The sequence below is a fragment of the Salvelinus alpinus genome, chromosome 3 (assembly GCF_045679555.1).
Source record: "Salvelinus alpinus chromosome 3, SLU_Salpinus.1, whole genome shotgun sequence".
In the NCBI taxonomy this organism is placed as follows: Eukaryota; Metazoa; Chordata; class Actinopteri; order Salmoniformes; family Salmonidae; genus Salvelinus; species Salvelinus alpinus.
Window position 1 is genome coordinate 6,859,016 of NC_092088.1, and position 27,277 is coordinate 6,886,292.

The following is a 27,277-nucleotide window of genomic DNA, read 5'->3' on the forward strand; positions in this document are numbered from 1 at the left end:
GAAACCTGGCACCATCCCTACGGTGGAGCATGGTGGTGGCAGCATCATGCTGTGTGGATATTTTTCAGCGACAGGGACTGGGAGACCAGTCAGGATCGAGGAAAAGATGAACGGAGCAAAGTACAGAGAGATCCCTGATGAAAACCTGCTCCAGAGTGCTCAGGACCGCAGACTGGGACAAAGGTTCACCTTCCAACAGGACAACGACTTTAAGCACACAGCCAAGACAGCGCAGGAGTGGCTTCCTGAGAAGTCTCTGAATGTCCTTGAGTGGCCCAGCCAGAGCCCGGACTTGAGCCCAATCTAACATTTCTGGAGAGACCAGAAAATAGCTGTGCAGCGACACTCCCCAACCAACCTGACAGAGCTTGAGAGGATCTACATAGAATAATGGGAGAAACTCCCCAAATACAGGTGTGCCAAGCTTATAGCGTCATACCCAAGAAGACTCGAGGCTGGGTGAAATACCACAGTGTGCAATTCCAGCAGCAATATTTGTGACCTGCTGCCACAAGAAAAGGGCAACCAGTGAAGAACAAACACAATTGTAAATACAACCCATATTTATGCTTATTTATTTTCCCTTTTGTACTTTAACTATTTGCGCATCATTACAACACATTTGAAATGTCTTTATTATTTTGGAACTTTTGTGAGTGTAATGTACTGTAACTGTTTTGTTTATTATCTATTTCATGTAAACATATGTTTCCCATGCCAATAAAGTAGAGAGAGAATCTGTATTGTTCCTTCTCCCATACAGAATGAGGACTTCACATTGCCTAACACAGTACAGATATGTTTTGATATCAAATGAAACTGCCTAACACAGGACAAATGTCCTGATTTATTACTAAACTCAGCAAAAAAAATGTAACGTTCTCTCACTGTCAACTGCGACTATTTTCAGCAAACTTAACGTGTAAATATTTGTATGAACATAACAAGATTCAACATCTGAAACATAAACTGAACAAGTTCCACAGAAATTGAATAATGTGTCCCTGAACAAAGGAGGGGGGGTCAAAATCAAAAGTAACAGTCAGTATCTGGTGTGGCCACCAGCTGCATTAAGTACTGCAGTGCATCTCCTCCTCATGGACTGCACCAGATTTGCCAGTTCTTGCTGTGAGATGTTACCCCACTCTTCCACCAAGGAACCTGCAAGTTCCCGGACATTTCTGGGGGAAACAAGCTCAGTCCGATGATGCTGTGACACACCTCCCCAGACCATGACGGACCCTCCACCTCCAAATCGCTCCAGAGTACAGGCCTCGGTGTAACGCTCATTCCTTCGACGATAAACGCGAATCCGACCATCACCCCTGGTGAGACAAAACCGCAACTTGTCAGAGAAGAGCACTTTTTGCCAGTCCTGTCTGGTCCAGCGACGGTGGGTTTGTGCCCATATGCAACGTTGTTGCCGGTGATGTCTGGTGAGGACCTGCCTTACAACAGGCCTACAGCCCTCAGTCCAGCCTCTCTCAGCCTATTGCGGACAGTCTGAGCACTGATGGAGGGATTGTGGGTTCCTGGTGTAACTCGGGTAGTTGTTGTTGCCATCCTGTACCTGTCCTGCAGGTGTGATGTTCGGATGTACCGATCCTGCGCAGGTGTTGTTACACGTGGTCTGCCACTGCGAGGACGATCAGCTGTCTGTCCTGTCTCCCTATAGCGCTTTCTTAGGCGTCTCACAGTACGGACATTGCAATTTATTTCCCTGGCCACATCTGCAGTACTCATGCCTCCTTGCAGCATCCCTAAGGTACGTTCACGCAGATGAGCAGGGACCCTGGGCATCTATCTTTTGGTGTTTTTCAGAGTCAGTAGAAAGGCCTCTTTAGTGTCCTAAGTTTTCATAACTGTGACCTTAATTGCCTACTGTCTGTAAGCTGTTAGTGTCTTAACGACCGTTCTGAATGCAACATACTAAACTCTGTTTCTAAAGTCCTATCGGTTACTATTGGTTACAGACATGAATCCTTTCTCTCATTTCTCCACAGCTTGCTCACAGACTAAAGGTATCAGCTTTTCATCTCTTTTTTGTGTGTGTGTGGGGGGGTGGGGGGGAGGGGGGGGGGCTGGCTTGTTAGATAGATGTTGCTGTCTCTGTCTCCCATTTCAACCTAACCATAACCTCATCCCCAGGCTATTGCACAGTAGGATATCACCCATTCACACATGGGATATCACACATTCACACAGTACGATATCACACAGTAGGATATCACCCATTCACACATGGGATATCACCCATTCACACATGGGATATCACCCATTCACAAAGTAGGATATCACCCATTCACACATGGGATATCACCCATTCACAAAGTAGGATATCACCCATTCACACATGGGATATCACCCATTCACGCATGGGATATCACCCATTCACAAAGTAGGATATCACCCATTCACACATGGGATATCACCTATGCACGCATGGGATATCACCCATTCACACATGGGATATCACCCATTCGCACATGGGATATCACCCATTCACACGTGGGATATCACCCATTCGCACATGGGATATCACCCATTCACGCATGGGATATCACCCATTCACGCATGGGATATCACCCATTCACGCATGGGATATCACCCATTCACGCATGGGATATCACCCATTCACACATGGGATATCACCCATTCACGCATGGGATATCACCCATTCACACATGGGATATCACCCATTCACACATGGGATATCACCCATTCACACAGTAGGATATCACCCATTCACACAGTAGGATATCACCCATTCACACATGGGATATCACCTATTCACACATGGGATATCACCCATTCACGCATGGGATATCACCCATTCACGCATGGGATATCACCCATTCACACATGGGATATCACCCATTCACACATGGGATATCACCCATTCAAAGTTGGCCTTAGTGGGAGTGACCTTCTGATCAAAGTATTTGTCATTACTTAATTTTAGCAAATCACACGACTATGAGGCGTGGGGAGGGTTAGGGGGAAGGTGTTGTGGCAGATGATTGGTTGGTAGATTTACTGCCTTTGCACCGGGAGCGTCTCCCGGCTTTCTGTATTGGCTAACGATGAACACTTAGCACCCTATCCCTAACACCTAGCACCCTATCCCTAACACCTAGCACCCTATCCCTAACACATAGCACCCTATCCCTAACACCTAGCACCCTATCCCTAACACCTAGCACCCTATCCCTAACACCTAGCACCCTATCCCTAACACCTAGCACCCTATCCCTAGCACCCTATCCCTAACACCTAGCACCCTATCCCTAACACCTAGCACCCTATCCCTAACACCTAGCACCCTATCCCTAACACCTAGCACCCTATCGCTAACACCTAGCACCCTATCCCTAACACCTAGTACCCTAGCCCTAACACCTAGTACCCTATCCCTAACACCTAGCACCCTATCCCTAACACCTAGTACCCTAGCCCTAACACCTAGCACCATAGTCCTAGCACCCTAACACCTAGCACCCTAACACCTAGAACCCTATCGCTAACACCTAGCACCTTGTCTCTAACACCTAGAACCCTATCGCTAACACCTAGCTCTATTTACATAACTCTACCATAATCAGGGTATTTACATAACTACCATAATCAGGGTATTTACATAACTACCATAATCAGGGTATTCTCATAACTCTACAATAATCAGGGTATTTACATAACTATCATAATCACAAACTCCCCCACGACGCCAGGTCAGCGGAATCAATCACCACCTTCCGGAGACACCTGAAACCCCACCTCTTTAAGGAATACCTAGGATAGGATAAAGTAATCCTTCTAACCCCCCCCCCCCTTAGAGTTAGATGCACTATTGTAAAGTGGTTGTTCCACTGGACATCATAAGGTGAATGCACCAACTTGTAAGTCGCTCTGGATAAGAGCGTCTGCTAAATGACTTAAATGTAAATGTAAATAATCGGGGTATTTACATAACTACAATAATCTGGGTATTTACATAACTATCATAATCGGGGTATTTACATAACTACCATAATCAGGGTATTTACATAACTATCATAATCGGGGTATTTACATAACTCTACAATAATCAGGGTATTTACATAACTCTACAATAATCAGGGTATTTACATAACTACAATAATCAGGGTATTTACATAACTCTACCATAATCAGGGTATTTACATAACTCTACCATAATCAGGGTATTTACATAACTACCATAATCAGGGTATTTACATAACTATCATAATCAGGTTATTTACATAACTACCATAATCAGGTTATTTACATAACTACCATAATCAGGGTATTTACATAACTACCATAATCAGGGTGTTTACATAACTACCATAATCAGGTTATTTACATAACTACCATAATCAGGTTATTTACATAACTACCATAATCAGGGTATTTACATAACTATCATAATCGGGGTATTTACATAACTCTACAATAATCAGGGTATTTACATAACTCTACAATAATCAGGGTATTTACATAACTACAATAATCAGGGTATTTACATAACTCTACCATAATCAGGGTATTTACATAACTCTACCATAATCAGGGTATTTACATAACTACCATAATCAGGGTATTTACATAACTATCATAATCAGGTTATTTACATAACTACCATAATCAGGTTATTTACATAACTACCATAATCAGGGTATTTACATAACTACCATAATCAGGGTGTTTACATAACTACCATAATCAGGTTATTTACATAACTACCATAATCAGGTTATTTACATAACTACCATAATCAGGGTATTTACATAACTACCATAATCAGGTTATTTACATAACTATCATAATCAGGGTATTTACATAACTACCATAATCAGGGTATTTACATAACTACAATAATCAGGGTATTTACATAACTATCATAATCAGGGTATTTTCATAACTACCATAATCAGGGTATTTACATAACTACCATAATCAGGGTGTTTACATAACTCTACCATAATTATTTATATCACTGTTAAATCTATTCCACATAAAGACTAATTACCAGAAACTCAATGAACTAAATTACACTAATTGATAATACTATAACGTTGAAAAATACACTCTTAACAACTAGAGACAGAATAAATGGCCCCGGAGGTTCCTATGAAGTCTCCCAGTATGGACTACTAGGTAATAGACAGATTACTCAGTTTAATAGCTGAGTCATTACACACCAGTGAATGAATAGTCAGTGTTCAGGCATGTGTTCAGCAGGAACTGTTATCGGTGAGCAGTGAGGACATCTTTCTGAAACCTCTCGGACTCACTGCTGGTGGGAAAGATCAGCTGAAGAATCTATAACACGTTGACAGACAGATCACAAGACCAGATGTTCATTGGTTGAAATAAACAGAACAGAATAGACAAACACAGATCACTAGTAAAATAGAAACACAGACAGACTGGAATCGATGGTTGCTGTGCTGCAGTCTTCGTGTCAGTGTGCCACTCTGCTGTTAGCTTAGCTTGCTGCTATTAATACCTTCTGCCCTGTGCCTGTCCCAGACGTGGGTTCAAACACTATTAAAAAAATATTTGAAATACTTTGAGCGTTAGCTTTAGCCTGCCTTAGAGGGCCAGGTGGGAGGTGATTCAGTTGTACGACTATTCTATTGGTTCCCTTGCAGACAGACACGCTTAATCAAGCCCAGCTAATGTATTTTAAATGATATCGAATATAATTTGAACCCAGGTGTGGCCTGTGCATTGCAGCACCCACCCAGACTCTTATTTATATCCTGTGCCCGCCAGGAGAGATCTCCTACTACAGCAGCAGACTATTGGTTGTCTTGTAAATGATTTGCCAATGCTGCACCCACCCAGGCCTCTGACTTTATGTACACTGAGCTCCAAATGTATAGGGACAGTGACACATTTTTAAATACTTTGGCTCTGCGCTTTAGCACTTTGGATTTGAAATGATACCATGACTATGAGGTTAAAGTTCAGACGGTCAGCTTTCATTTGAGGGTGTTTTCATCCATATCGGGTAAACCGTTAAGAAATTACAGCACGTTTTTGGTACATAGTCCCCCTTCATTTTAGGGGACCAAAAGTATTTGGGACAAATGTACTTATACTGTATGTGTATTCAAGTAGTCAAATGTTTAGTATCTGGTCCCATATTCCTAGCACCCAATGACTACATCAAGCTTGTGACTCTACAAAGTTGTTTGGATGTATTTGCTGTTTGTTTTGGTTGTGTTTCAGATAATTTTGTGGCCAATAGAAATGAATGGTAAATAATGTATTGTGTCATTTTGGAGTCACTTTTATTGTAAACAAGAATAGAATATGTTTCTAAACACTTCTACATTAATGTTGATTCTACCGTGATTACAGATAATCCTGAATAAATCGTGAATAATGATGAGTGAGAAAGTTGACGCACAAATATCATACCCCCAAGACATGCTAACCTCTCACCATTACAATAACAGGGGATGTTAGCTTTTTATAGCATACCCCCAAGACATGCTAACCTCTCACCATTACAATAACAGGGGAGGTTAGCATTTTATATCATAACCCCCAAGACATGCTAACCTCTCACCATTACAATAACAGGGGATGTTAGCATTTTATATCATACCCCCAAGACATGCTAACCTCTCACCATTACAATAACAGGGGAGGTTAGCATTTTATATCATACCCCCAAGACATGCTAACCTCTCACCATTACAATAACAGGGGAGGTTAGCCTTTTATATCATAACCCCCAAGACATGCTAACCTCTCACCATTACAATAACAGGGGAGGTTAGCATTTTACATCATACCCCCAAGACATGCTAAGCTCTCACCATTAGAATAACAGGGGAGGTTAGCATTTTATATCATACCCACAAGACATGCTAACCTCTCACCATTACAATAACAGGGGAGGTTAGCATTTTGGGGGGGGGGGTGATATTTGTGTGTCTGTAACTTTCTGTCTCATCATTATTCACGATTCATTCAGAATTATCTGTACTAATGGTAGCATCAACATTAATAAGTAATCATTGCGTGCTAGGAAAATGGGACCAAATACTACACTTCTGTATACTTTAATACAAATATAAGTGAATTTGTCCTAATACTTTTGCTCCTCTAAAATGGGGGGGACTAGGTACAAAGAGTGCTGTAATTTCTAAACGGTTCACCTGGTATGGATGAAAATACCCTCAAATTAAAGCTGACAGTCTGCACTTTTGTCATTGTTCAAATCCAAAGTGCTGAAGAACAGAGTCAAATCCCCCAAAAATGGGCCACTGTCCCAATACTTTTGGAGCTCACTGTATGTCCTGTCCTGTGTCAGAATGTCAGGGGGAATCTCTGCTAGCATTGCCACCAGCAGACTGCAAGCTGAGGGAATGGGCTCCAACGACCACGCCGTACCCTTCCTTAACCAGGTCAGTTTGTTTGTTTGTTTAATTGTTTTGTTTTGTAACTGTGTGTCCCAAATTTAGCCATATTCCCTTTATAGTGCACTCTGTTTGTCCAGGGCCCATAGGGAATAGGGTGCACTACGAAGTGCATAGTGCACTATTCCTATATAGTGCACTATTCCCTATATAGTGCACTATTCCCTATATAGTGCATTACATTTGTCCAGGGCCCTATTCCCTATATAGTGCACTACTTTTGTCCAGGGCCCTATTCCCTATATAGTGCACTACTTTTGTCCAGGGCCCTATTCCCTATATAGTGCACTACTTTTGTCCAGGGCCCTATTCCCTATATAGTGCACTCTGTTTGTCCAGGGCCCTATTCCCTATATAGTGCATTACATTTGTCCAGGGCCCTATTCCCTATATAGTGCATTACATTTGTCCAGGGCCCTATTCCCTATATAGTGCATTACATTTGTCCAGGGCCCTATTCCCTATATAGTGCATTACATTTGTCCAGGGCCCTATTCCCTATATAGTGCATTACATTTGTCCAGGGCCCTATTCCCTATATAGTGCACTACTTTTGTCCAGGGCCCTATTCCCTATATAGTGCATTACATTTGTCCAGGGCCCTATTCCCTATATAGTGCACTACTTTTGTCCAGGGCCCTATTCCCTATATAGTGCATTACATTTGTCCAGGGCCCTATTCCCTATATAGTGCATTACATTTGTCCAGGGCCCTATTCCCTATATAGTGCATTACATTTGTCCAGGGCCAATAGGGAATAGGGTGTCATTTGGAACACATACTTTTGTGTTATTTATTTACCATCGAGGACCACTTTGGAAATACCTGTTTAATCATTTAATATCTGTTTAATGCACATATTGATTCTGTATTTATTGATGCACAGTGTGTGTTATGTTTATTCAATTATTTCATCCAGGACTATGAGGCTTTGAGGCAGGAGTGTCTGGAGACGGGGTGTCTGTTCCAGGACCCCTACTTCCTCGCCGAGCCTCCCTCTCTGGGCTTCAAGGAACTGGCCCCCTTCTCCTCCAAGACCAGGGACGTGGAATGGATGAGACCCACGGTGAGAGAGGGAGAGAGAGTGAGAGAGTGAGAGAGTGAGAGTGAGAGAGTGAGAGAGTGAGAGTGAGAGAGAGAGAGGGAGAGGGAGAGGGAGAGGGAGAGGGAGAGGGAGAGGGAGAGAGAGAGGGAGAGAGAGAGAGAGAGAGAGAGAGAGGGAGAGAGGCAGAGAGAGAGAGAGAGAGAGAGAGAGAGAGAGAGAGAGAGAGAGAGAGAGAGAGAGAGAGAGAGAGAGAGAGAGAGAGAGGACTGCAACACAATTAGACCCAACCAAATCATGAGAAAACAAAAAAATTATTACTTGACACGTTGGAATTAATTAACAAAAAAAACAGAGCAAACTAGAATGCTATTTGGCCCTAAACAGAGAGTAGACAGTGGCAGGATACCTGACCACTGTGACTGACCCAAACTTAAGGAAAGCTTTGACTATGTACAGACTCAGTGAGCATAGCCTTGCTATTGAGAAAGGCCGCCGTAGGCAGACATGGCTCTCAAGAGAAGACAGGCTATGTGCACACTGCCCACAAAATTAGGTGGAAACTGAGCTGCACTTCCTAACCTCCTGCCAAATGTATGACCATATTAGAGACACATATTTCCCTCAGATTACACAGAACCACAAATAATTAGAAAACAAACCCAATTTTGATAAACTCCCATATCTATTGGGTGAAATACCACAGTGTGCCATCATAGCAGCAAGATGTGTGACCTGTTGCCACAAGAAAAGGGCAACCAGTGAAGAACAAACACCATTATAAATACAACCCATATTTATGTTTATTTATTTTCCCTTTTTGAGAGAGAGAGAGAGGGGTGACCACATGTGCTAATTATCCATCTAGTGTACTCTGAACACCTGTGTCTAAGCTAACACGGTGGAGGAAGTGAGTGTAGTTGGTCACCGGTCTGCTGCAGGAAGTGAATCATTTTTATTTGAAAGATTCTTTCTCGCTGATATGAAAGAGAAGGGGGCAAATCAGCATATGTTTCAAACTGTTTAACAACCGTTGACGATTAACGTTTCTAAACGTTAAAACTCAGTATCAGGAATTGTAGTTCACACAGAGCCAACCGAAGCTAACCGCTGAAAACCCTACGGAGAAGAAGAGGTTTTCAGAGCAAAATTTACCCGTGATACATCACAGTTTGGATGCTGTCTACAACACGGCCTCTGTCACGCCCTGCACCTGTTACCATTCAAGCACAGGGCAGTTCACATTCAAATCTAATTTAGGTTGATCCATGTAGTTGTAAAGACAGCTAGATAGTCTAGCCCACACGCTGCATGCCTGTCACACCCTACTCCTGCACTTGTTGTATGGCTGGCATGTGGGACCGACTGGCAGTATGGGACAAGTAGAGACAGGAAGAGGAGGGAACCTCTCAGTCCAATAAAGACCAATCAGTGCAGCTGTTGACCAGGTTTCCTCTGACCACTTCCTAGATTTGCCACTTGTTTACCTGAGTTACATATTATGTTCTAGAATTACTCAAGAGCCAGATATGCTCAGCTGTCCGAACAACTAGAACCATCAGTGATAAAAAATAGACAGAGTATAAATGTTATACCTGTAATGTATTGTAAATGAAGTTGATACTCCCACAGGGAAAAGACAGACCAAGAATGGCTGTTTGCTGAGCCTTCACTCTCCCTAACAGTCTACTGTAAATGACTCTTACCATAGTCTAATGTAATCCTCCCCTTTCCTTCCCTCCAGGAGCTGACAGACGACCCTCAGTTCATCCTGGGAGGAGCTAGCAGAACAGACATCTGCCAGGGAGCTCTAGGTGAGTTCTGATTGGCCAGGGACAAGCTCTCGATGAGTTCTGATTAGCCATGGAGCTCTACGTGAGTTCTGATTGGACAGGGACTACCTCTGGGTGAGTTCTGATTGGCCACGGACTACCTCTGGGTGAGTTCTGATTGGCCAGGAACAAGCTCGCTGAGTTCTGATTGGCCAGGGAGCTCTACGTGAGTTCTAATTGGACAGAGACTACCTTTGGGGGAGTTCTGATTGGCCAGGAACAAGCTCTCTGAGTTCTGATTGGCCAGGGAGGTGAGTTCTACTAATACCCAGACTGTGGCTGTATAGGAGGTTACTAGCTACGTTGGTGAGGGAGTTCTATTAATGACCCAGCATGCTTCAGGTGGAGCGGGTTGATCTCATTCCTTTTGGAACTGGGCTCCCTCCTGGTCGTGAGCCAGGTGCCACGTTTTGACCTGGTGGCGAAGTCGGATCCAATTAAATGTGACGTAGGTTATTAAGCACATGGAGTAGGATTCTGTGTTGAGTTCTGATTGGACAGGGAGCTCTACGTGAGTTCTGATTGGCCAGGGAGCTCTACGTGAATTCTGATTGGACAGGGAGCTCTACGTGAGTTCTGATTGGACAGGGACACAATAGGATTCTGTGTTTTCACATGCAAAAGGAATTGCTTTTGATAAAAATGCTTTATCTGCCTTCCCAATTAAAATTCGAACATTTATTTTATGCAAAAGAGATGTATGTTTCTGAATGATGCACCATGCTGCCTTGTTGACAACATGGCCGAGCGGTACAGATTACTGTTCTATTTGAGCAGGGCGCTCCCTCATTGCTTTTCCCCCGTTCACGTCACAGTCCATAGCCCGGTCCACCTCGGGTCAGCTTCATCCCTCAATAGAATGACCCTCCAGTAAAAGTCACCTGTCCCTGTCTGAAGATGGAGACCGTGTGAATGGCTAATAAATACAGGACTGCCGGCGCTACAAAACGTTGCTATGGGGTGTTTATGTTGCTATGGGGTGTTTATGTTGCTATGGGGGTGTTTATGTTGCTATGGGGTGTTTATGTTGCTATGGGGGTGTTTATGTTTCTATGGAAGTGTTTATGTTGCTATGGGGGTGTTTATGTTGCTATGGGGGTGTTTATGTTTCTATGGAAGTGTTTATGTTGCTATGGGGTGTTTATGTTGCTATGGGGGTGTTTATGTTGCTATGGGGGTGTTTATGTTTCTATGGAAGTGTTTATGTTGCTATGGGGGTGTTTATGTTGCTATGGGGGTGTTTATGTTGCTATGGGGGTGTTTATGTTGCTATCGGGGTGTTTATGTTGCTATGGGGTGTTTATGTTGCTATGGGGTGTTTATGTTGCTATGGGGGTATTTATGTTGCTATGGGGGTGTTTATGTTGCTATGGGGTATTTATGTTGCTATGGGGGTGTTTGTGTTGCTATGGGGGTGTTTATGTTGCTATGGGGGTGTTTATGTTGCTATGGGTGTGTTTATGTTGCTATGGGGTGTTTATGCTGCTATGTGGGTGTTTATGTTGCTATGGGGTGTTTATGCTGCTATGTGGGTGTTTGTGTTGCTATGGGGTGCTTGTCTAGCTAAATATATACTACTAGAAGTTAGAGCTGGGCGATACGGACAAAAATCCATAAATCCGTAAATTGCCTGAGTTGATACAATAACAATAAATATAATTATACTTTATAACATTTATGTGCACCACAGTTTTTATTTTATTATCTTCTAAACTAATATAACTGGTTTGTCCCATTAACAATCACCCATATTGGCACATTGATTTCATTTCAAACTTGACATTTCTCCAGTATAGGCTACTCATCATAATGAACCTTACTGTATCAGCAGAATGCCTGCAACAAGAGGTTGTTGTGGTTTTAACTGTCCCGGCTCTACTTGAAGTAAAAAGAGGGGACATCTTTAAACACGTCTAATAGCCCCCTAGCTGAAAGTCTCTTTGCTAAAACCCCAACAGCCTCGTCCTTGACTTGTACAAGATGGAAGGAGAACCAGAATCACATTTACATTTGGATTGTTTTAATTGCAGACGCTCTTATCCAGAGTGACTTAGTCAGTGCATTCAACTTAAAGTAGCTAGGTAACCACGTAATCTTGCCGTCTTCTCTTTCCTCCCCCCAGTTTTTCACACTGATGCTACTCGCTGTTTATTATCTATGCATAGTCACTTTACAAATTACCTCGACTAACCTGTACCCCCGCACATTGACTCGGTAATGGTACTCCCTGTATATAGTCTCGCTATTGTTAGTTTATTGTGTTACTTTTTGATTGATTTCATTTTTTTAACTTTAGTTTACTTTAGCCTTCTTCTCCCCCTCTCCTCTCAGTGATAGTGACGTCTTCTCCCCCTCTCCTCTCAGTGATAGTGACGTCTTCTCCCCCTCTCCTCTCAGAGATAGTGACGTCTTCTCCCCCTCTCCTCTCAGTGATAGTGCCTTCTTCTCCCCCTCTCCTCTCAGTGATAGTGACGTCTTCTCCCCCTCTCCTCTCAGTGATAGTGACGTCTTCTCCCCCTCTCCTCTCAGTGATAGTGACGTCTTCTCCCCCTCTCCTCTCAGTGATAGTGCCGTCTTCTCCCCCTCTCCTCTCAGTGATAGTGACGTCTTCTCCCCCTCTCCTCTCAGTGATAGTGCTGTCTTCTCCCCCTCTCCTCTCAGTGATAGTGACGTCTTCTCCCCCTCTCAGTGATAGTGACGTCTTCTCCCCCTCTCAGTGATAGTGACGTCTTCTCCCCCTCTCCTCTCAGTGATAGTGACGTCTTCTCCCCCTCTCCTCTCAGAGATAGTGACGTCTTCTCCCCCTCTCCTCTCAGTGATAGTGCCATCTTCTCCCCCTCTCCTCTCAGTGATAGTGACGTCTTCTCCCCCTCTCCTCTCAGAAATAGGGCCTTCTTCTCCCCCTCTCCTCTCAGTGATAGTGACGTCTTCTCCCCCTCTCCTCTCAGTGATAGTGACGTCTTCTCCCCCTCTCCTCTCAGTGATAGTGACGTCTTCTCCCCCTCTCCTCTCAGTGATAGTGACGTCTTCTCCCCCTCTCCTCTCAGTGATAGTGACGTCTTCTCCCCCTCTCCTCTCAGTGATAGTGCCATCTTCTCCCCCTCTCCTCTCAGTGATAGTGTCGTCTTCTCCCCCTCTCCTCTCAGTGATAGTGCCGTCTTCTCCCCCTCTCCTCTCAGTGATAGTGACGTCTTCTCCCCCTCTCCTCTCAGAGATAGTGACGTCTTCTCCCCCTCTCCTCTCAGTGATAGTGACGTCTTCTCCCCCTCTCCTCTCAGTGATAGTGCCTTCTTCTCCCCCTCTCCTCTCAGTGATAGTGACGTCTTCTCCCCCTCTCCTCTCAGTGATAGTGACGTCTTCTCCCCCTCTCCTCTCAGTGATAGTGACGTCTTCTCCCCCTCTCCTCTCAGTGATAGTGCCGTCTTCTCCCCCTCTCCTCTCAGTGATAGTGACGTCTTCTCCCCCTCTCCTCTCAGTGATAGTGCTGTCTTCTCCCCCTCTCCTCTCAGTGATAGTGACGTCTTCTCCCCCTCTCTGTGATAGTGACGTCTTCTCCCCCTCTCAGTGATAGTGACGTCTTCTCCCCCTCTCCTCTCAGTGATAGTGACGTCTTCTCCCCCTCTCCTCTCAGAGATAGTGACGTCTTCTCCCCCTCTCCTCTCAGTGATAGTGCCATCTTCTCCCCCTCTCCTCTCAGTGATAGTGACGTCTTCTCCCCCTCTCCTCTCAGAAATAGGGCCTTCTTCTCCCCCTCTCCTCTCAGTGATAGTGACGTCTTCTCCCCCTCTCCTCTCAGTGATAGTGACGTCTTCTCCCCCTCTCCTCTCAGTGATAGTGACGTCTTCTCCCCCTCTCCTCTCAGTGATAGTGACGTCTTCTCCCCCTCTCCTCTCAGTGATAGTGACGTCTTCTCCCCCTCTCCTCAGAGATAGGGCCTTCTTCTCCCCCTCTCCTCTCAGTGATAGTGACGTCTTCTCCCCCTCTCCTCTCAGTGATAGTGACGTCTTCTCCCCCTCTCCTCTCAGTGATAGTGACGTCTTCTCCCCCTCTCCTCTCAGTGATAGTGCCGTCTTCTCCCCCTCTCCTCTCAGTGATAGTGCCGTCTTCTCCCCCTCTCCTCTCAGTGATAGTGACGTCTTCTCCCCCTCTCCTATCAGTGATAGTGCCACCCACCACAGCCATATAATATCTCATCCAGATCTTGGCCTTGCTTCCATCCATATTTACAACATGCTTTTACAAGACCTCAGTCACCACTGTGAGGCCTGTCTAATTTGCCTCCATTAAAGTAAAGTGCTGTACTGTGATAGCTGTCTAAAGAAATCAAACGCCAAACAATTTCCCCCTTTCACATGTTCAAGTGAATGTGGAAAATTCTCTTCCATAGAACGGAGTTGGACTATGGGGCAGGACAGTAGGTAATAGTAGGTAGTAATGGTAGTATTTGGTTGTTAGTGCAGCTTTCTTCCTAGAGGGACTAACGCCATACTAATGCCCTGGACCAGAGCTGGGTGGGCCCTGGACCAGAGCTGGGTGGGCCCTGGACCAGAGCTGGGTGGGCCCTGGACCAGAGCTGGGTGGGCCCTGGCTGACATCCATACACAAGCACACCCTTGTACACACTCCACCTGCTGGACATTCTAGTTAAATGATTGCAACAATCTCTCTCTCTGTCTATCTGTCTTATCCTCCCTCCCTCCCCCTCTTTCTCCCCTCTCTCTGTCCCTCCCTCTCTCTCACTCCCCTCTCTTTCTCCCCTCTCTCTCCCTCCCTAACCTCTCCCTCCCTAACCTCTCCCTCCTCCCTCCCTCCATCAGGTGATTGCTGGCTCCTAGCAGCCATAGCCTCTCTAACCCTCAATGAGAGGCTGCTCCACCGAGTGGTCCCACATGGTCAGTCCTTCCAAGAGGACTATGCTGGGATCTTCCACTTTCAGGTATGACTACGCACGCACACACGTGATGGCGCCAATGGGTAGGGCTGCCGTCTTATCGGCCCTGAACCAATCATGCTATTTTGTTTGTTTTTTCGCGTTGTTCGTAACTTGTTTTGTACATAATGTTCCTGCTACCGTCTCCTATGACCGAAAATAACTTCTAAACATCAGAACTGCGATTGCTCACCTCAAACTGGATGAAGAGTTTTTCTTCAATGAGTCGGACATCGAGGGATATACTGTTGACACCCGACCAGGCCCAGAGCCACGTGATTCACTGAAGAAGGAAACAGATTTCGAGGCAAAAGATCAGGGTGCCTTGTGAGGACCAGGCAGTGGCTAATCTGCCCTTGCCCTCTGTTCTGCTAGCTAATGTGCTAGAAAATAAATGGGATGAACTGAAAGCACGTATATCCTACCAACGGGACATTAAAAACTGTAATAGTCGACGACGACATTAAGAACATAGAGCTGGCGGGTTATACACTCTTTCGGCAAGACAGAACAGCAGCCTCTGGTAAGACGCAGGGCGGGGGCCTAGGCTTTTATGTAAACAACAGCTGGTGTACGATATCTAAGGAAGTCTCAAAGTTTTGCTCGCCTGAGGTAGAGTATCTTCTGATAAGCTGTAGACCACACTATTTACCCAGAGAGTTTTCATCTGTATTTTTCGGAGCTGTCTACATACCAGCACAGAGCGAGGTTGGAACTTTTTTCCCCTTTTTCAGGACCCTGTCTTTCAAAGATAATTCGTAAAAATCCAAATAACTTCACAGATCCTCATTGTAAAGGGTTTAAACACTGTTTCCCATGCGTGTTCAATGAACCATAAACAATTAATGAACATGCACCTGTGGAACGGTCGTTAAGACACTAACAGTTTACAGACGGTAGGCAATTAAGGTCACAGTTATGAAAACTTAGGACACTAAAGAGGCCTTTCTACTGACTCTGAAAAACACCAAAAGAAAGATGCCCAGGGTCCCTGCTCGTCTGCGTGAACGTGCCTTAGGCATGCTGCAAGGAGGCATGAGGACTGCAGATGTAGCCAGGGCAATAAGTTGCAATGTCTGTACTGTGAGATGCCTAAGACAGCACAACAGGGAGACAGGATGGACAGCTGATCATCCTCGCAGTGGCAGACCACGTGTAACAACACCTGCGCAGGATCGGTACATCCGAACATCACACCTGTAGGACAGGTACAGGATGGCAACAACAACTGCCTGAGTTACAACAGGAATGCACAATCCCTCCATCAGTGCTCAGACTGTCTGCAATAGGCTGAGAGAGGCTGGACTGAGGGCTGTAGGCCTGTTGTAAGGCAGGTCCTCACCAGACATCACCGGCAACAACGTTGCATATGGGCACAAACCCACCGTCGCTGGACCAGACAGGACTGGCAAAAAGTGCTCTTCTGTGACAAGTCGCGGTTTTGTCTCACCGGGGGTGATGGTCGGATTCGCGTTTATCGTCGAAGGAATGAGCGTTACACTGAGGCCTGTACTCTGGAGCGGGATCGATTTGGAGGTGGAGGGTCCGTCATGGTCTGGGGCGGTGTGCCACAGCATCATCGGACTGAGCTTGTTGTCATTGCAGGCAATCTCAATGCTCTGCGTTACAGGGAAGACATCTTCCTCCCTCATGTGGTACCCTTCCTGCAGGCTCATTCTGACATGACTCTCCAGCATGACAATGCCAACAGCCATACTGCTCATTCTGTGCGTGATTTCCTGCAAGACAGGAATGTCAGTGTTCTGCCATGGCCAGCGAAGAGCCCGGATCTCAATCCCATTGAGCACGTCTGGGACCTGTTGGATCGGAGGTTGAGGGCTAGGGCCATTCCCCCAGAAATGTCCAGGAACTTACAGGTGCCTTGATGGAAGAGTGGGGTAACATCTCACAGAAAGAACTGGCAATTCTGGTGCAGTCCATGACGAGGAGATGCACTGCAGAACTTAATGCAGCTGGTGGCCACACCAGATACTGACTGTTACTTTTGATTTTGACCCCCTCTTTGTTCAGTGACACATAATTCAATTTCTATTAGTCACATGTCTGTGGAACTTGTTCAGTTTATGTCTCAGTTGTTGAATCTTGTTATGTTCATACAAATTTCTACAAATGTTCAGTTTGCTGAAAATAAATGCAGTTGACAGTGAGAGGATGTTTCTTTTTTTGTTGAGGTTAAAACTGCACTAAATGAGCTGTATTCCGCCATAAGCAAACAGGAAAATACTCATCCAGAGGAGGCGTTCCTGTGACAGTAATGCAGGTCAACTGTAATCAGTTTTACCGAATTTCTATCAATATGTTAAATGTGCAACCAGAGGAAAAAAATTCTAGACCACCTTTACTAAACACACAGAGACGCGTACAAAGCTCTCCCTCGCCCTCCATTTGGCAAATCTGACCATAACTCTATCCTCCTGATTCCTGCTTACAAGCAGAAATTAAAGCAGAAAGCACCAGTGACTCGGTCTATAAAAAAGTGGTCAGATGAAGCAGATGCTAAACTACAGGACTCTTTTGTTACCAGACCAGTGATGCCAACTTAGCAATTTTGTTGCTAGATTTAGCAACTTTTTTTTCTAACAGCACCTAGCAACAAATGTATCTACTTTAAAAATGTATTTGGAACTTTTAGCAACTGAAATGCATTTTCCCTCTAAATGACACAAAAACTATTTTCTGTGTCACACACTCAGTCACAACACACGTGCCTGGCTGCAACAGTGCATTGTGAGTGACGTCAGCAGCAGGCGCTCAGCTCGTGAGTGACGGCAGCAGCACGCCAGCAGCAATTTCAGCAAATTGCAAATCATTGTTGGCTTATTGCAGCAGCAGTAGAACGAGCCAAACCCAATGAATATAGTTGGTCACGAATGTTTGATCTTGAACAGAACTTACAACATCAATCAACATGACTCAATCAAAATTGTACAGACAGAAGTTCTGAAAAGAGTGGGAGTATGTACCTGAACAAATGTCAAATCATATTTTTTGCCGAGCTGGCCAGTCAATTTAAGTAATGTTATTGTGTACTCTACGTAATGACGCAGTTTTACGTTATCAAGCAATGACATCACAACGTCATTTAGCAACTTTTAGCAACAAATCAACCTGCCTCTTGGAACTTACCCTGAAAATTAGTTGGCAACACTGGCACAGACTGGAATATGTTCCGATGGCATTGAGGAGTACACCACATCAGTCACTGGCTTTATCAATAAGTGCATCGAGGACGTCGTCCCCACAGTGACCGTACGTACATACCCCAACCAGAAGCCATGGATTATAGGCAACATTCGCACTGAGCTATAGGGTAGAGATGCCGCTTTCAAGGAGCGGGACTCTAACCCGGAAGCTTATAAGAAATCCCGCTATGCCCTCCGACGAACCATCAAACAGGCAAAGCATCAATACAGGACTAAGATCGAATCGTACTACACCGGCTCCGACGCTCGTCGGATGTGGCAGGGCTTGCAAACTATTACAGACTACAAAGGGAAGCACAGCCGAGAGCTGCCCAGTGACACAAGCCTACCAGATGAGCTAAATAACTTCTATGCTCGCTTCGAGGTAAGTAACACTGAAACATGCATGAGAGCACTAGCTGTTCCGGACGACTGTATGATCACGCTCTCCGCAGCAGATGTGAGTGAGATCTTTAAACAGGTCAACATTCACAAGGCTGCTGGGCCAGACAGATTACCAGGACGTGTACTCCGAGCATGCGCTGACCAACTGGCAAGTGTCTTCACTGACATTTTCAACCTCTCCCTGTCTGGGTCTGTAATACTAACATGTTTTCAAGCAGATCACCATAGTCCCTGAGCCCAAGAACACTAAGGTTACCTGCCTAAACGACTACCGACCCGTAGCACTGACGTCTGTAGCCATGAAATGCTTTGAAAGGCTGGTCATGGCTCACATCAACACCATCATGGCGGAAACCCTAGACCAACTCCAATTTGCATACCGCACCAACAGATCCACAGATGATGCAATCTCTATTGCACTCCACACATGCCCTTTCCCACCTGGACAAAAGGAACACCTATTTTAGAATGCTATTCATTGACTACAGCTTAGCGTTCAACACCATAGTGCCCTCAAAACTCATCACTAAGCTAAGGACCCTGGGAATAAACAGCTCCCTCTGCAACTGGATTCTAGACCTCCTTGACGGTCCTCCCCCAGGTGATAAGGGTAGGTAACAACACATCCGCCTTGCTGATCCTCAACACTGGGGCCCCTCAGGGCTGCGTGCTCAGTCCCCTCCTGTACTCCCTGTTCACTCATGACTGCACGGCCAGGCTCAACTCCAACACCATCATTACGTTTGCTGATGACACAACAGTGGTAGGCCTGATCACAACAACAGTGAGACAGCCTATAGGGAGGAGGTCAGAGACCTGACCATGTGGTGCAAGAACAACAACCTCTCCCTCAACGTGATCAAGACAAAGGAGATGATTGTGGACTACAGGAAAAAGAGGACAGAGCACAACCCCATTCTCATCGACAGGGCCTGTAGTGGAGCAGCTTGAGAGCTTCAAGTTCCTTGGCGTCCACATCAACAACAAACTAACATGGTCCAAGCACACCAAGACAGTCGTGAAGAGGGCACGACAAAACCTATTCCCCCTCAGGAAACTGAAAAGATTTGGTATGGGTCCTCAGATCCAAATATTTTTTTTTACAGCTGCACCATCGAGAGCATCCTGACGGGTTGCATCACTGCCTGGTATGGCAACTGCTCGGCCTCCGACTTCAAGGCACTACAGAGGGTAGTGCGTACGGCCCAGTACATCACCGGGGCCAAGCTTCATGCCATCCAGGACCTCTGTACCAGGCGGTGTCAGAGGAAGGCCCTAAAAATTGTCAAAGACTCCAGCCACCTTAGACATAGACTGTTCTATCTGCTAACGCACGGCAAGCGGTACCTGAGCGCCAAGTCTAGGTCCAAGAGGCTTCTAAACAGCCTCTACCCCCCAAGCCATAAGACTCCTTAATAGCTAATCAAATGGCTACCCTGACTAATAGCCCCGCTATTGTTATTTACTGCTGCTCTTTATTTATTTGTTTTTCTTACCTCTTACTTTTTAAAACTTTTTTTTTAGGTATTTTGTTAAAACTGCATCGTTGGTTAAGGGCTTGTAAGTAAGCATTTCACTGTAAGGCTGTTGTATTCGGCGCATGTGACAAATAAAAAGTGATTTGATTTGATGCACGCACACACACACAGTCTTGTACAGCTAACCTTGTGGCGACACACAATTCAGTCCCATTCAAAATCATATTTTCCCCTAAACCTAAACCTTAATCTTAACCCTAACCCTAACCCTAAAACTAACCCTAAAACGATCCCTAGCTCCTAACCCTAGCTCCTAACCGTAGCTCCTAACCCTAAAACGATCCCTAGCTCCTAACCCTAGCTCCTAACCCTAGCTCCTAACCCTAAAACTAACCCTAGCTCCTAACCCTAGCTCCTAACCCTAAAACTAACCCTAGCTCCTAACCCTAGCTCCTAACCCTAAAACTAACCCTAGCTCCTAACCCTAAAATAGCCTGTTCTTCCTGTCAGGTTACATGTAAACAACACATACATCCAGGGTTAAAGCATCCTCAGGGCAGGGGTGTCCCAAAAGTCAATATACTTTAAAATGACTAAAACTAAATTGAAACAGTGTAGAAATTATAATGGAGCTACATTCATACGGCTTATTGACTGTCCAGCTCGCTAATAATCACTAGGCAGTCAGGAAGCATCGAAAATACAGCTTATTGACTGTCCAGCTCGCTAATAATCACTAGGCAGTCAGGAAGCATCGAAAATACAGCTTATTGACTGTCCAGCTCGCTAATAATCACTAGGCAGTCAGGAAGCATCGAAAATACAGCTTATTGACTGTCCAGCTCGCTAATAATCACTAGGCAGTCAGGAAGCATCGAAAATACAGCTTATTGACTGTCCAGCTCGCTAATAATCACTAGGCAGTCAGGAAGCATCGAAAATACAGCTTATTGACTGTCCAGCTCGCTAATAATCACTAGGCAGTCAGGAAGCATCGAAAATACAGCTTATTGACTGTCCAGCTCGCTAATAATCACTAGGCAGTCAGGAAGCATCGAAAATACAGCTTATTGACTGTCCAGCTCGCTAATAATCACTAGGCAGTCAGGAAGCATCGAAAATACAGCTTATTGACTGTCCAGCTCGCTAATAATCACTAGGCAGTCAGGAAGCATCGAAAATACAGCTTATTGACTGTCCAGCTCGCTAATAATCACTAGGCAGTCAGGAAGCATCGAAAATACAGCTTATTGACTGTCCAGCTCGCTAATAATCACTAGGCAGTCAGGAAGCATCGAAAATACAGCTTATTGACTGTCCAGCTCGCTAATAATCACTAGGCAGTCAGGAAGCATCGAAAATACAGCTTATTGACTGTCCAGCTCGCTAATAATCACTAGGCAGTCAGGAAGCATCGAAAATACAGCTTATTGACTGTCCAGCTCGCTAATAATCACTAGGCAGTCAGGAAGCATCGAAAATACAGCTTATTGACTGTCCAGCTCGCTAATAATCACTAGGCAGTCAGGAAGCATCGAAAATACAGCTTATTGACTGTCCAGCTCGCTAATAATCACTAGGCAGTCAGGAAGCATCGAAAATACAGCTTATTGACTGTCCAGCTCGCTAATAATCACTAGGCAGTCAGGAAGCATCGAAAATACAGCTTATTGACTGTCCAGCTCGCTAATAATCACTAGGCAGTCAGGAAGCATCGAAAATACAGCTTATTGACTGTCCAGCTCGCTAATAATCACTAGGCAGTCAGGAAGCATCGAAAATACAGCTTATTGACTGTCCAGCTCGCTAATAATCACTAGGCAGTCAGGAAGCATCGAAAATACAGCTTATTGACTGTCCAGCTCGCTAATAATCACTAGGCAGTCAGGAAGCATCGAAAATACAGCTTATTGACTGTCCAGCTCGCTAATAATCACTAGGCAGTCAGGAAGCATCGAAAATACAGCTTATTGACTGTCCAGCTCGCTAATAATCACTAGGCAGTCAGGAAGCATCGAAAATACAGCTTATTGACTGTCCAGCTCGCTAATAATCACTAGGCAGTCAGGAAGCATCGAAAATACAGCTTATTGACTGTCCAGCTCGCTAATAATCACTAGGCAGTCAGGAAGCATCAAAAATACAGCTTATTGACTGTCCAGCTCGCTAATAATCACTAGGCAGTCAGGAAGCATCGAAAATTGCAAAAACGATGGATGGAGGATTATTTTTCAGCAAATTTTGACGGCAAGGAAATATAAGGACCTCGTTGAAGACTGAATCTGCCCCCCCCCCCCCCTCCCCTTGGGGCAAAATGAGTTTGACACCATCTGCTTTAGGGCAATTCTATTATATTAAATTCACCAACTTTTATTCATCCATTAGACGCTGAAATGATTGACCCATAGTGAGCATCCTTCAGTCACTATTTACTTCATCCACTGCTTAGAATATGAGCATTGTGATGGTGTCAATCTTGGTAATGATGGACGTGTACATCAGGTGACTGGATAATATATTATGATACTAATCGTGTGTATGTGGCCTACTGTGGCTTGTGTTAGACTAAGGGTCTGTCTCAATCCACAAGAATACTGCCTTTTTTGAGTTAGCATTTCTCAGATATATCATTTGGCAGACTCTTTTATCCAACCCACTATCCTGATGTTGCAAGAGTCATGCTCTACACAGACTGAGATACAGAGGACCTTGAAGGCAGGAAGTTAAGATCGCCATTTTTTATTTTATTTTATTGAGACACACCGTAGTTTTCAGGAGAAAACTATCTGTGGTCAGTGTTTTGATACCCAGATGAAGTTGGTTTATGCCCTAAAGCTTGATTGTGGTCCTCTTCAGTTCTGGCAGTTTGGTGAGTGGGTGGACGTGGTGATTGACGACCGGCTGCCAACGAAGGATGGAGAGATCATGTTCGTTCACTCAGCCGAGGGCAATGAGTTCTGGAGCGCCCTGCTGGAGAAGGCCTACGCCAAGTATGTCAACGAAGGCCTGGTCTGTGTCTCAAATGGCACCTTATTCCCTATTTAGTGCACTACTTTTAATCAGGACTGGCACCCTATTCCCTATTTAGTGCACTACTTTTAATCAGGGCCTATGTGTGTGTTGATCATATGAACACTCTCTCTGCCATATAGACTTCATCATGTATACATCTACAGTGAGCTCCACAAGTATTGGGACAGTGACCGATTTTTTTGTTGTTGTTTTGGCTCTGCACTGACATCATACAATGACTATGAGGTTAAAGTTCAGACTGTCAGCTTTAATTTGAGGGTGTTTTCATCCATATCGGGTGAACCGTTTAGAAATTACAACACTCTTTGTACCTAGTCCCCCCTATTTTAGAGGAGCAAAAGTATTGGGACAAAATATGTGTATGAAAGTATACTGAACAAAAATATAAATGCAACATGTAAAGTGTTGGTCCCATGATTGCATGAGCTGAAATAAAAGATCACAGAAATTTTCCAAATGCACAAAAAGCTTATTTCTCTCAAACGTTGTGCACAAATTTCTTTACATCCCTGTTAGTGAGCATGTCTCCTTTACCAAGATAATCCATCCACCTGACAGGTGTTGTATATCAAGAAGCTGATTAAACAGCATGATCATTACACAGGTGCACCTTGTGCTGGGGGACAATAAAAGGCCACTCTAAAATGGTCAGTTTTGTCACATAACACAATGCCACAGATGTCTCAAGTTGAGGGAGCGTGCAATATGCATTCTGACTACAGGAAGGTCCACCAGAGCTGTTGCCAGATAATTGAATCGTAATTTCTCTACCATAAGCCAAAGTCGTTTTAGAGAATTTGGTAGTACGTCCAACCAGCCTCACAATCGCAGACCACGTGTAACCACACCAGCCCAGGACCTCCACATCTGGCTTCTTCACCTGGGGGATAGTCTGAGTACAGCCACCCGGACAGCTGATAAAATTGAGGTGTATTTCCATCTGTAATAAAGCCCTGTAATAAAGCCCTTTTGTGGGGAAAAACGCATGTTGATTGGCTGGGCCTGGCTCCCAAGTGGGTGGGCCAGTATCCCAAGTGGGTGGACCTATGCCCTCCCAGGCCCACCCATGGCCTCCCAGGCCCACCCATGGCTCCGCCCCTGCCCAGTCATGTGAAATCCATAGATTAGGGCCTAATTTATTTATTTAAATTGACTGATTTCCTTATATGAACTGTAACTCAGTAAAATCATTGAAATTGTTGCATGTTGTGTTTATATTTTTGTTCAGTATAGTAAAAAGTTTAGTATCTGGTCCCATATTCCTAGCACCCAATGATTACATCAAGCTTGTGACTCTACAAAGTTGTTATTGTGTCATTTTGGAGTCACTTTTATTGTAAATAAGAATAGAATACGTTTCCAAACACTTATACATTAATGCGGATTCTACCATGATTACGGATAATCCTGAATAAATCGTGAATAATGATGAGTGAGAAAGTTACAGAGGCACAAATATCATACCCCCAAGACATGCTAACCTCTCACCATTACAATAACAGTGGAGGTTAGCCTTTTATATCATACCCCCAAGACATGCTAACCTCTCACCATTACAATAACAGGGGATGTTAGCCTTTTATATCATAACCCCCAAGACATGCTAACCTCTCACCATTACAATAACAGGGGAGGTTAGCCTTTTATATCATAACCTTCAAGACATGCTAACCTCTCACCATTACAATAACAGGGGAGGTTAGCCTTTTATATCATAACCACAAGACATGCTAACCTCTCACCATTACAATAACAGGGGAGGTTAGCCTTTTATATCATAACCACCAAGACATGCTAACCTCTCACCATTACAATAACAGGGGAGGTTAGCATGTTATATCATAACCCCAAGACATGCTAACCTCTCACCATTACAATAACAGGGGAGGTTAGCATTTTATATCATAACCCCAAGACATGCTAACCTCTCACCATTACAATAACAGGGGAAGTTAGCCTTTTATATCATAACCACAAGACATGCTAACCTCTCACCATTACAATAACAGGGGAGGTTAGCCTTTTATATCATAACCACAAGACATGCTAACCTCTCACCATTACAATAACAGGGGAGGTTAGCATTTTGGGGGGGTATGATAGTTGTGTGTCTGTAACTTTCTGACTCATCATCATTCACAATTCATTCAGAATTATCTGTACTAATGGTAGAATCAACATTAATGTAATCATTGGGTGCTAGGAATATGGGACCAAATACTACACTTTTGACTACTTGTATACACATACAGTATGAGTACATTTGTCCCAATACTTTTGGACTATGTCTAAAACGGTTCACCCGATATGGATGAAAGTACCCTCAAATTAAAGCTGACAGTCTGAACTTTAACCTCATAGTCATTGCATCATTTCAAATCCAAATAACTGGAGTACAGAGCCAAAACATCAACAAATAGGTCACTCTCCCAATACTTTTGGAGCTCACTGAATGTGACGTGTGTATATCCCTGCATTTATGTGTTTCTACGGTCACTGTCAGGTTGAATGGTTCCTATGAGGCTCTGTCTGGGGGCAGCATCAGAGGGTTTGTTGTCGATGATACTGACCTGATGAATGTGTATCCCTGTATCTCCCCTGTCACTGTCAGGTTGAATGGTTCCTACGAGGCTCTGTCTGGAGGCAGCACCAGAGGGTTTATTGTCGATGATACTGACCTGATGAATGTGTATCCCTGTATCTCCCCTGTCACTGTCAGGTTGAATGGTTCCTACGAGGCTCTGTCTGGAGGCAGCACCAGAGGGTTTATTGTCGATGATACTGACCTGATGAATGTGTATCCCTGTATCTCCCCTGTCACTGTCAGGTTGAATGGTTCCTACGAGGCTCTGTCTGGAGGCAGCACCACAGAAGGCTTTGAGGACTTCACCGGCGGTGTGTCTGAGATGTACGAGCTCCGTAAGGCTCCACGGGACCTGTACAGGATCATCAGCAAAGCCCTGGACAGAGGCTCCTTGCTGGGCTGCTCCATCGACGTGAGTCCCCTGTTCCTCTGGTCCTGTCAAAAACACCAGGGTCTCATTCATTAGGGCACATCAATTTAAAATGTTTTTCAACAGAAAACAAATTCAAGCAATTGTTATTGGACAACTCCAGGTAGTCCCTCCCTATATCTGTCCGTTTTCTTCCGTTTTGGTGCCTTATAAATACGGCACTGGGGATAGTTTGATGTATCTACTTCATGAAGAACATTATCATAAACTTTATAATTTATAACATTAACATTGTAGTCAATACATCCTTTATATCAAATCATGCTGATTCAGATGCATCATGGGTCTCGTATTCTTCTGACTATATTTTGTGACTACAGATCACCAGTGCCTTTGACATGGAGTCTGTGACGTTCAAGAAGCTGGTGAAAGGTCATGCTTACTCAGTCACCGGCCTAAAGAAGGTAGGTTAAGCCTCCGTAAATAGAATAAACTAGGAAGCCTGGTTTCACCTGGGTCTGAGTCCAGTGTATCTGGGTCTTTCAGACCCTGCTTTGGAACCCCCGTCTCCTAGGAAGCCTGGTTTCACCTGGGTCTGAGTCCAGTGTATCTGGGTCTTTCAGATCCTGCTTTGGAACCCCCGTCTCCTAGGAAGCCTGGTTTCACCTGGGTCTGAGTCCAGTGTATCTGGGTCTTTCAGACCCTGCTTTGGAACCCCGGTCTCCCTGGCCTCTGTATTAATGTTAGTGTTTCTATGTAGACTGGGTTTTATCGTTGTACTGCATATGTGTGATTATGTCCTGCTCCAGGTGGACTACCAGAGTCAGGTGGAGAGGCTGATCAGGGTGAGGAACCCCTGGGGACAGGTGGAGTGGACTGGCGCCTGGAGTGACAAGTGAGCATAACAGAACAACTACTAGGTCCACATTCACAACCAACATATTTACACCCTAACCTAGAACT

At 44.7% G+C, this 27,277-nt stretch overlaps 1 protein-coding gene across 1 annotated transcript in view; it reads left to right on the forward strand.

Annotated features, from left to right (window-relative positions):
- The window catches only part of LOC139569677 (calpain-1 catalytic subunit-like), a 100,144-nt gene that overhangs the window by 6,106 nt on the left and 66,761 nt on the right, over positions 1-27,277 (forward strand). Inside the window, exons 2-9 of the mRNA XM_071391085.1 lie at positions 7,331-7,424; positions 8,357-8,503; positions 10,224-10,293; positions 15,129-15,247; positions 23,184-23,317; positions 26,188-26,356; positions 26,695-26,778; positions 27,124-27,209. Of these exons, the coding sequence (XP_071247186.1) occupies positions 7,331-7,424; positions 8,357-8,503; positions 10,224-10,293; positions 15,129-15,247; positions 23,184-23,317; positions 26,188-26,356; positions 26,695-26,778; positions 27,124-27,209 (903 nt within the window). The remainder of the gene's footprint in view (positions 1-7,330; positions 7,425-8,356; positions 8,504-10,223; positions 10,294-15,128; positions 15,248-23,183; positions 23,318-26,187; positions 26,357-26,694; positions 26,779-27,123; positions 27,210-27,277) is intronic.